This window comes from Silurus aristotelis (assembly GCF_946808225.1).
Source record: "Silurus aristotelis genome assembly, chromosome: 17".
NCBI lineage: Eukaryota > Metazoa > Chordata > Actinopteri > Siluriformes > Siluridae > Silurus > Silurus aristotelis.
Window position 1 is genome coordinate 19,389,347 of NC_139590.1, and position 11,013 is coordinate 19,400,359.

General features: G+C 42.0%; 1 protein-coding gene across 23 annotated transcripts in view; it reads left to right on the forward strand.

The window, feature by feature from the left end:
• Positions 1 to 10,985, forward strand: part of caskin1 (CASK interacting protein 1) — a 106,783-nt gene extending 95,798 nt beyond the window's left edge. For 15 of the 23 annotated variants that reach the window (XM_083565757.1, XM_083565777.1, XM_083565768.1 and 12 more), the window contains 6 exons: positions 492 to 593; positions 733 to 871; positions 964 to 1,997; positions 2,231 to 2,966; positions 6,181 to 6,604; positions 8,737 to 10,985. In XM_083565757.1, coding sequence (XP_083421883.1) covers positions 492 to 593; positions 733 to 871; positions 964 to 1,997; positions 2,231 to 2,966; positions 6,181 to 6,604; positions 8,737 to 8,833 — 2,532 coding nt within the window. In that variant the 3' untranslated portion in view covers positions 8,834 to 10,985. The remainder of the gene's footprint in view (positions 1 to 491; positions 594 to 732; positions 872 to 963; positions 1,998 to 2,230; positions 2,967 to 6,180; positions 6,605 to 8,736) is intronic. The other 8 variants (XM_083565773.1, XM_083565779.1, XM_083565774.1 and 5 more) reach the window with 1 other exon arrangement.
• The last annotated feature ends 28 nt before the right edge of the window (positions 10,986 to 11,013 follow it).

Consider the following 11,013-nt stretch of genomic DNA (forward strand, 5'->3'; position numbering starts at 1 on the left):
TTGTTTTTCACAATTCACATCCAGCACAGTACATTGTGTACATTGTGTGCCTCTAACTTAGTTTCCCCAACAGTTTGGGGAAAAAAATAATATATATAAGGTGTCCTAATACTTTTGTCTGTATAGTGTATAAACCAATTCAATCCAAATCCATTCCACAATGGAAAAGTATAAAGTAAGTGAATATTTTGTAAGACACTGCGCTCCATTCTTTCAGTAAAATCAGTATATTTTGACTTACGCAAGCAGGAATTTTATCATACAATGTTTGTTTTTGGCTTGTCGTTGTGGATCTAGACTTTCTAAAAGTATTAAAAATGCTAGACAAATAAAAGTGTATTGAATCGTGTATAAAAATGTCCTACTGTCATGTGTTTACAGGTGTCTGCAGTATTAGATTAACGGTGTCCCCAGATTGTAAGGCCTGACTGTAATAAGTGTGTTAATGTGTGTGATGGGTATGGGTGGATGTTTTATGATTTTCCTTTTAGGATCTGACAGCTATTGGTGTGACTAAACCGGGTCACCGCAAGAAAATGCTCTCAGAGATCAATAAGCTCAGTGCCACAGAATGGACTCTTGACCAAAAACCTGTGAGTACCATTTCTGATCATTAGCCATGAGTTGATGAATCAATAGTATAGCATGGTCTTGGTGACACAAAGAGAATTTTTTGCACAAGCAGTCGGGGACAGCGTGGCTAATCGAGGTGTGTATTGACTAAACTTTCAGGCGAACCTCTGCGAGTGGTTAAACATGATTGGACTTAGTCAGTATCACCAGCTTTTGGTCAAAAACGGCTATGAAAACATCGAATTCATTACAGACATCACGTGGGAGGATCTGCAGGAGATCGGCATTACCAAACTCGGTAGTACAGAAATCTGCATGCACCCAAAACCAATTATACATACAATTAAAAACAACTAAACTATTTAAGGTTGTTTTGCTCAATTTGTCTAGGCCATCAGAAGAAGCTCATGCTTGCTGTAAAGAAGCTAGCTGAAATCCAGAAAGGCACAGAAAAGCGAAACATGACTCGTAAAAAAACTCAGGAGCAGACATCAGTTGAGTGCCTTCCCCCTGAGTGCACTTCTCCCAAACTAAACACCTTCCAGGAGAACGAGCCAAACACTGAGATTCCGGACGGACCTGAGAAGGAAGCGCGTACTATTCGCCAGAACAGTGGGGGTGGACAGAGAGGAAGTATTTCATCAGTTCATGCGAAACCTCGCCCGGCTTACTCTCAAGGTCCACCGTATACCCCGCCCCAGACTCCAACCAAAACGAAGCCCCCTTCATCACCAAAAAACGGAGTTCCGAAGATGGACAAACCCACTTCGTCTCCCACTCACAAGATGCATCAGGAAGTAGGAGTGAAGGAGGAGGCGCAAATGGACGCGACATCACATTCGGCAGCACCCGTACCTGTGCCTCAGATTCTCCTGCCCCCGGACAGCAATGAATCTGGTAAACAGGAACAGGAATTTAAAAAGTGCGCGCACAGCCTAAATCGCTCTGATGCCGAGCAGGAGCGCAATGAGGCCGACATGGCGAACGCAAACACTACTGTGCAGCGTCGTGTCAGTCGGAGCAATTCTGTACGCAACCAGAGCGAGAAAAATAATGACAAAAATGTCAAGAACGAAAAAAATGTTAACCGGGGCAGCCAATCATTTGCTTTGAGACAGAAGAAGAAGGGCCCTCCTCCTCCGCCACCAAAGCGCTCTAGTTCGGCCATCTCAAGCTCCAGCACGAACCTAAATGACATGCCCAAAGACACAGGTACTGGGAACCTTCTAGACGTCAACTACAACCCTAAAAGGCGTGCTAGCGCTGTGGAAACAAGTGTCAGTGTGGAGGTGGGGGGCAGTGGTGCCGTGGAGACAGGAAGTGTGGGCAGCGTCAGGAGCATCGCCGCCATGTTGGAGATGTCATCTATCGGGGGAGGAGCAAAAGGGCTTGCCATGCAAAGATCTACAGCACATTATCTACAGGTAAGAAACTACTTGCTCATATAATTTTCCCCTTCGTCGATTTAGATTCAGGTCACTTAGGGCTCATTTTGATAAATTGGCAAAGGAAACAGGACCCTAACTACCGTGAACAGCTGTCTCACAATCGTGTTTCAATGTGATGTAGTTGGTTGGTAAGCAACATCCTTTGGGTAATGTCGACATTGCTTCCGATTTGTATTTCCGCAATTCAACCCGTTCTCTTGTCTCCTCAGGTGTCTCAATCAGGAGGTAGGCAATACGATGCGATTGGTTTAGATGGAGAAGTCGTGAATCGCCGCAGGACCATCAGTGGCCCAGTGACAGACCTTGTAGCAGCCGCTAAGAAAAAATCGCAGCAACACGAGCCAGTACCAGTCCAAACTACAGCACAAGATGAAATTCAGGCCAAACCCATGGTTGAAAACCAGCCTTTTGCTGAGGACAAAAACCTGACAGATAAAAAAACAAAACCGAAGCAAAGTGAGGACAGCGCAAATGCCGTCCACCTCCCACCACAAGAGGATTCTCCGAACACTGATGGCTTAAAAAAGAGGTCCTGGAGCTCCAAACCAGCTCAGGACGAAGCCAGATTTTACCTCACAGAGTCAAACACTGTTAAACGGAGGCCCAAGATCAAAGAGAAAGAGTCTGAGGACGAGACGGTGTATCAGAATGGAACCGGCACTATTAAGCGACGTCCGGTTTCAGACGTGACTGTCTCTGAACAGCCCAGATCTGTGGAAAAGCCAGTGGAGCATGCCCCTCGGAGGGAGAAATCAGACCTGGATGGACAAATTGCACCTGGTAAAACCGCTAAACCTCCAGTGTCTCCTAAACCCGTCATCCATAATGTGAAGAGACAAGACACTACAGCTGCAGTGACCAAAAAAGCCGCCTTTCCTGGAGCTCCTGGCAGCCCAGGTACTACACAGTGTGGCCCTTTCTCTTGCCCTGTCTTTACCCAATTATGTGAGTATTCCTCTTTAAAAAAAAACAGCTCCAAGCCTTTTTTAATTTTGTGTCGGATCAGAAGTTTTGGTTTGCTTTCTTCCCATCTTTGTTCTTATTGCGTGAAGCATGCTAATTTATTCACCCTGGATTTTCTTTCCAAATTTAGTGTAAGCATATTTACACTTATGAGATACTTCTCTGAAAGCACGCAAACATCAGACCAGCAATTTGCATCTTAGTAACTCAACATGCAAAATCATTTGCTATTATTATTATTATGCAAAATGGCCAACATCAAAGTACATTTTTTAACAATTTCCTCTGGTTTCACAAGATAAACAGTAATTGGAGTAAAAGAGCAGTCCTGTAGAGGAACATCATTTAATACATCTTCATGACCTTGGTTGTTTGGGTCACTACCCACCACTTGTAACCTTAAGTGATATAAAGAAAACTGTCCATAGAACCAAGCGCCTGCTCCACCAGCACAGACTTTACAGCAACTGTAAAACTGCAGTTTTTAATCTATTTTTTGTCTCTTCTGCTCTTGTTTCTATCGCTTGTGGTATTTATACTCCTCGATCACGGACTCTACCCATGGCTTCTGACATTAGAGTGCTGATTTTCATACCATCCTCTTTCAACTCATCAGTAAAGTCCTCAAGTGTATGTCCAAGGTCCGGTTTTGATTCTTTCAAAATAATTCCCTGAAAACATCAGGGGTGTTACCTCCAGCTTTCTATATTAACCATCTTTTCAATCTGCAATTTCCTGTCACACAGTAGTGGAGGCAATTTAAGAGTTGTTGGAGTCTCATACTCTGTTTAAACCTTTTCAGTGGTAAAAATACATGCAGAATTTCACCTATTTGCCCCGTTTCAGAATTCCAACATGCACCATTAATTAGGCATGTTGAACACACAACCACAACCTATCCAGTGCTTTTGCATTTCCAGGCGAATCCCATTTAACACTGCAGCCCTGAATATAAACATATTATCTACTATAATAAATGTAACCTTTAGAGAGGATTTCCAGAACTTTAATTGCTAGAACTGCCTCCTAATGTCCATTGAGGAGAGGAATTTCTGCTGCCAGGAGTCTTTATATCATTGTTTAAACAAGATCTAGCCTTTTACCCACTAATACGAGGTGGTATTAAGTTTTGAGACTAGTTTTGTAACAGATGGCAGCACAAGGTTGCACGCAGAGTCACAGGAAGCACTGAGCTTCACAAGTCTGTGTGCCAAAATACATCCGCCTGTGTACATCAGGAGCTGTGCAAATGGTGCTAATTTGACCACATCTGTTATTCTGACCACTTCTCACACGTGAGTTTCTCGCCAGAAACATCATCTCACTTTTGCACCCACCCTAATCACCAGATTTGGCTCTTGCGACTTCACCCTTATCCTGAAGTTTTGACATCCAGCGAGAACAAGGTGCTAGAATGAAGACTTCCAGGACATATTCCAGAAGGGGCAGGAACACTGGGAGCGCTGTATTGCTGTGCAAGGAGACTATTTTGAAGTTGATCACTTGTAAACGTAAATAAATATGGTACTTTCTTGTAAACAAAGTCTCAAAACTTTTTGATATCACCTCGTATATGTTTAAATTTAAACAACCAAGCCTTCTTCTATACAATAAATCCCTGCTAGTGAATTGACAGTCCATGCTCCCAAAGCCATTTTGCATGCTGCCCCACTGCATGTTGCCCTACTGGTATCAAACCCGACTCTCACCTTCATCTTACAAGTCTAAGCCTCAACATTGCCATTTTGAGGTAAGTTTAACCAAAATTCCTTTATAGGAAGTGTTTTTGGACTTGGTGGTCCAGCACCTCATAAAGATGCTTGAACAGATTCAGGGCTTGGGAATTTAAAGGCCAAATCTTGGATGCTTCCATCCTGGTCCTAAATCTCCTGGTCCCAGATACGAAAGAAGACATAATTCCATCTTTCATTGCTTAATGGACCAGTTCTACTTCATGGCCCCATACATGGCAAGCAGCAAAGCTCTGAGTGTTCTGACACCTTTCTAATATCTCCAGCAGTAAGTGTCTCAGCAGTTTGTTCTACACAATCTTTGTCTATGGGATCAGACCAGCTGGACCGCTTTTGCTCCCAAAGCTCCAGATGCCCATGATCCTGCCCCCAATTCATCACTTGTCTTTCTTTGGTACATACTAAACACTGCATCCAAGGTACACCCCATAAAACCTGCTGTTTCGGAGATCCTCTGACCAAGTCATTACAATTTGACCCTTATCATCAAAGGTGCCCATTTTTCCTGCTTCCAACACTTCGGCAACTGAAGGTTCACGTGCTGCCATATACATGTTATTCACCTCACCTCTGAGTGGTTTATTGTTGTGGCAGATTGGTGTAGGCAGGTCAGTTACCAGGTTCTTGCCCACAGGCCCAGACTTTGTTTCAAAACCAATAATAATAATACCCGATGCATTTCTAAAGACCAGATGGTGTCTGATGTGTCTGTCGAGCTGTAGAAAGATAACCTGAGTTATTTTCTTCACTGTCATTGTTCACGAAACTCAAATGATCAAATACCGAGTTTGCCTCTGGAAGTGGAAATAAGATGAAGTGAAGTACAGCTGTAGAAATCGGCCTGATGTCAGCAGATCTCCACTATTGGCCAGTTAAAACTAAGTACTATGTTTTATTCCTGATGTAAATATTACCTTCCAGAAAGTACCTTCTATTCTAAAGTTTGTATGTTTGGAGCTCCATTAGCTAAATCCCTCCCCCAGTCAAATTCCATTGTATGTTCTTTTTCTAAGCCATTTTGCTTTCTCCCCATTGTTCACAGTCCTTACACGGCTTACGTAGACTTGATGTCTTTGATACAGAATCTCATTTGTTCTATGATCAGAACCTCATTTTGCTAACTGCTTCTCATTGTTTTTGATGTTCTATTTCAGTACATCTATGTTTCCATCCATTCTACTCTCCTACAATTAATCTAATAGCTAAAAGGAACAGTTGAACTAAAAATGAAATATTTCTCTTATGCTAAATCTAGCTGATTAGCCAAAGCGTGACTGGTGTTTGAGGGCTTGTTGTTGTTTTAGTAAATTACAAGTTAAGAGTGTAGCCTTCAAATTAAGTCGTGATTTGGCTGATTGGCTGCATCTGGTCTAAGAGAAACTTTGTGCATTCTTCATTTCGCTTGAACTATCGCTTTAATCTTCTACTGTGTATGTTTGCTGCAGTTGAAGGGAAGAAAGTTCCTCCGCCGGTTTCTCCGAAACCCACACCTCCACCCATAGCTCCCAAACCGAATAAAAACATCATTCAGAAAGTTGCCGTGACTACGCTGGTGTCGTCCTCCAATCAGACCATCATCATAACGACCGCCGCGGCCCCGGTCACACCCCCTAACCCAGCAAAAACGCCGACGCCACCAGCTCAGAGTCCCCAAACTCCACAGACTCCCATCACACCCCCCATCAAACCGCCTCGCTCCTCCATCGGCGGGGTGTCTATAGACGCCGGGGGCGGGGCTACACAGACGACAGAGGTCGCCGGGGTGATCGGTGTGGATGCGGTGCATCAGAAGATCGAGGAGACAAGCGCATCGCTTGCTGCCGCTCTGCAGGCCGTGGAGGAGAAGATCCGAGAGGACAGGAATAAAGAGTAAGATGCACAACTAACACTAACAAATCGTCCACCAAACTCTGTAGTGTCTGCTGCTTCATTTATTCACTGCTGAGATCACAAGTCTACGAAAACACGCGGAAGGTTGTGCTGTTTGCAAGGCACTCTTTCACGCTTGTACTTTTCCACTATTTACTTCTTGGTTTCAATGGTAATTCTATTTACTTTCGTTTTCCCAGCACCATCACTGATTTTCTTGGGAGACATTTTTCAAGATTTCTAGTGAAATAAAAATATAACACTAAAAAAAGTTTTTGCTGCACTAAACAACGAGAGCGACCGAGCTAAACGAGATGAACTACCCTCGGCTGAAAGCGGGGAACCGGCAGCGTGGGTTTGCTCGTGCCTTCGAAATTTCCTCGCAAAATAGGGTAAAATTTTGCAAGCAATGTCGCTCGTATCTTCGTTTGCTCATACTATCAGTTGCTCGTACAACAGGGTTTTACTGTATAACTTTCCTCTATCACATAACATCCACCAAGCGAAAAAGGTGAACACATGAGGACACATGGAGTCAACTATGCTACTCAAGCGTCCTCCAGGGAGGATAATATCCCAAAGAGGAAGCGCTATCAGCCTCGTTCTACATACAGTGTATTCAGAAAGCCCCCAGTCCCTTCTTTCGATTTTGTTACGTCGCAGCCTGATACTACAATCATTAAAATCTTTTCTCATAAATGTAGTGAAAACAGAATTTTGGAAATCTTTTTTTTTTTTTTTTTTTTTTTTTTTTTTATGAAATATGACCTGTACATAAGTATTCAAACCCTTTGCAACAACACTTGAAAATTTGCTCAGGTGCCTCCCAATTCTCTTGATCGTTGCCGAGATGTTTCTACACCTTGATTAGAGTCTACTTCTGTAAACGTTTATTGATTAGACATGATTTACTTTAGTGCAAAAACTAATCATGAGGTCAAAGCATCTGTCTACAGGCACAGGTCCCTCCCAGGCAGAGCATCCTGCCAGTTTTGCTTTCTTGAGTAGCAGGCCAGAAATGACAGCAGGATTCATGCTTCAGATTCGGGCAGAACGCTGAGTAGAGGTCAATCGATTCGACTTGACTGGACTTTACCTACACCGATCGCTAGGTTGGATCATACTTGCCAAAAACCGGTAAAAAAAAAAAAAACAGACTTAACTCTCCATGTAAAATAGTACTAAACCTTATTACAGAAATAAAAAAGAAATCATTTAAATGCTCTGGCCATTGTAAAGACATTTAAATAAGATTTTAGGCATGACTGTTTGGATTTTTAGTAAGTAAGATTCCATTTGTAACAATAACTAAAGTTAATAAATGCTTTAGAAGTACTGTTTGTTGTTTGTTTTTTCATTTCAACGTTTACTACTACATTTTTAAACTTTACTCAATGCACTGTGAACTAAAAAGAAATAAGGCACAGTTTTATGTGTCAAAACATACAGCATGCCGCTGCGGTGATTGGCCTCTAGAGGCCACTCTCGTACTGTATAATGACAGCAGCGCAGACACGATCCGGAAAAACTATCGGTATGGATTTTTGCCAATAGCTGATAATTCTAGCAATCAACTACAGGTGCCGATTAATCGTTCGACCTCTACCTGAGAGCACTGTGAGGGCTTCTCTAGAGAGGTGTGTGCCTTTCCAAATCATGTCCAGTCGATAAACTTTTTCACAGGTCGACTCCAATCAATGTGTAGAAACATCTTAGTAACGATTATGAGAAATGGAAGGCGCCTTATCTCAGTTTTAAGTCTTTCTCCAGTCTCCAGCTTGTAGCCAGAGTGTGTGTGTGTGTGTGTGTGTGTGTGTGTGTGTGTGTGTGTGTGTGTGTGTGTGTGTGTTTAAAATACAGTTTTGGTCATGCTTCTAGACCAATCCATCACTGAATACTTTTCTACATAAAAGTACACAACCGAGTGATTCATCCCCTACGATTTGTTCTCTAGGCAGGGCTTATGCCTATAAGAGCTTACGCATGCAGGCAGTGCTCTCCTCCGAGCGTGTTACGCCACCTAGTGACAGTTCGAGGCAATCGTTTGGCTTCACGTCTCCGTTATAGTAGTGAAGTGTATTAGAAAAACCTTCTCATATCTCACATGAACTGTATATGTGTGTGTGTTTTAGCTTGTCCGTCGAGAACAAGAGCACAGTGAGCATCCTGGACGACATCGGCAGCATGTTCGATGACCTGGCCGATCAGCTGGACGCCATGCTGGAGTGAAGAGCACAACGCCAGAAGAGCAACAAAGGGCACAAATGACCAACATCCTCCTTCCTTCATTCTCCTTCATCTGCCCATCGCCCTCTCTTTCTCTCTCTCTCTCTCGCTCTCTTTCTTTCTCTCTCCTCTTTCTCTTCCTTCTCTTTACTCCTCATTTTCCAATAATCTACTCGTTCTTTCCTCGTTCTGCCTCTGGTGCACAGCCTTTTAAAACAGAGGCCGGACCTTTTATTCTCTCTGAGGGGGAGACATGTTGCGCGTCTTTCTCGCCTAGCAACCCACTCATGTATATGAAAATAATTATTATGGTATGTGTACATTGTGTAAGCATGAGGAAAACGAAAAAAAAAGTATGTTTTAAATCTCTAAAGAACAAAAATCTCAGTGAGAGACCTGCATCAATCAGTACAGTAATATATATATAAATATACAAATATAATTATATATATATATATTTAAAAAAATATAATTTATATATATATATATATATATATATATATATATATATATATATATATATATATATATATATATATACATTTTTATTTACTTTTTATCCCATGGTAAACGCAGTGTTATGGTCAGAACACCTCTAATGAAATGGTTTGCTTTTTGTTTGTGTTGGATGTGTGCTAGGTTTTTATATATATATATATATATATATATATATATATATATATATATATATATATATATATATATATATATATATATATATACACACGCACACACATTTATTTGCTGTAACCTCACCTACAGCCGAATGGATGCCCCGTGTCCCAAACACTAGTGTTTTGATCGTGCTAGAACTCATTTCGCTGAGGCGCCTTTGCACACTGCGGTTAGCATACACGATCCTCCTCAATCCTGACCTGAGGACCCAGGGACACTAAACAGATGACCTCCAGAGCTACACTAGAAGTGACTGTAGCCGACGCTGTTTCATGGCACACTCATTCTTCAGTGTTAAACTTAAACCCAAGGTGCATTCTGGGTAACATTGCAGAAATAACCACTTTAGGAGGAACTCGCCTCGGTAAGGAGGCAGGCACGAATGGCACAGTGTCAACATCTGCCCTCCTCCCTTTACCACCGACCTCATCCTTACAGTGTCTCGACGATTCGTGTGCCGTGTGCCTTAACACGACCGGTGACCTCACACACACACACACACACACACACACACACATCTAAAACATCCCAATCCTCCAGCTCATGACGATAACCTACTAATCATTTCATTCTAAAATGAATTATTCCGTCATTCCGTAGTGCACATTCTTATATTATTATCGATGTTTTCCAGATTATTAGAACGATGTGTGCATAACGAGGGCTTTTAGGTGGCGATATATACATACATACATATATATATATATTTTTTTGATAAATAGAAACCGAAAATGAATTGTATCGTACTCGGATGAATTACGTCGTAGGGACGTGCGCCAGCGATCAGGTACGTATCGCGATATTCGCCAGCACGCTCAAGAAAAGGCAGCCGTCTCACAGGATTGCAGGAGTCGAGCGACGCAAACGCAGCGATAACATCGCGATCTTTTTACGCCGAATAGCGCGACACGTACGACGAATACGGGTGCACGCCTAACGTGTGTAGTGACTTTTTCTTTTCTGAATGTACGTGCCTTGTCTTCTTTTGTGTGCGTGCGTGTGTGTGTAGAAACAGTGTACAGACTTTTTTTTTTTTTTCCAGCTTTGTATATAGCGAACTGCATTGCGTAATTCCTGATTAACATTTGAAAATGCCCATGTGTTTTTTTATCGCCTTTTATTCATCTTTTCAGATTCTAAATAATAATTATTATAACGATAATAACGACGATAATATTGTGCAAAATATTATATATATATTGGTTCCAAATGTTTTATTTTCACTGTTTGCCAGAGATGTTTTATTTAAAAAAAAAAAAGAGAGAAAGAAAAGACATGAGATTTCCTGCACGGCTCACTCGGATGTCTGTGTGTGTGTGTGTGTGTGTGTGTGTGTGTGAGCGAGTGCAGGCTGTATATTGTGTTCATGTTCCTGCTGTTGGTTCGTATTGAGCTGTGTTCATATCGCCATTGGAAAACGTGGTGTGCTTGCAGTAATGCACCAAAAAACCACCTGCTCTAAATAAATGTTCGACACAAATCATCGTTCTTCACTTTTTAAAACTGAT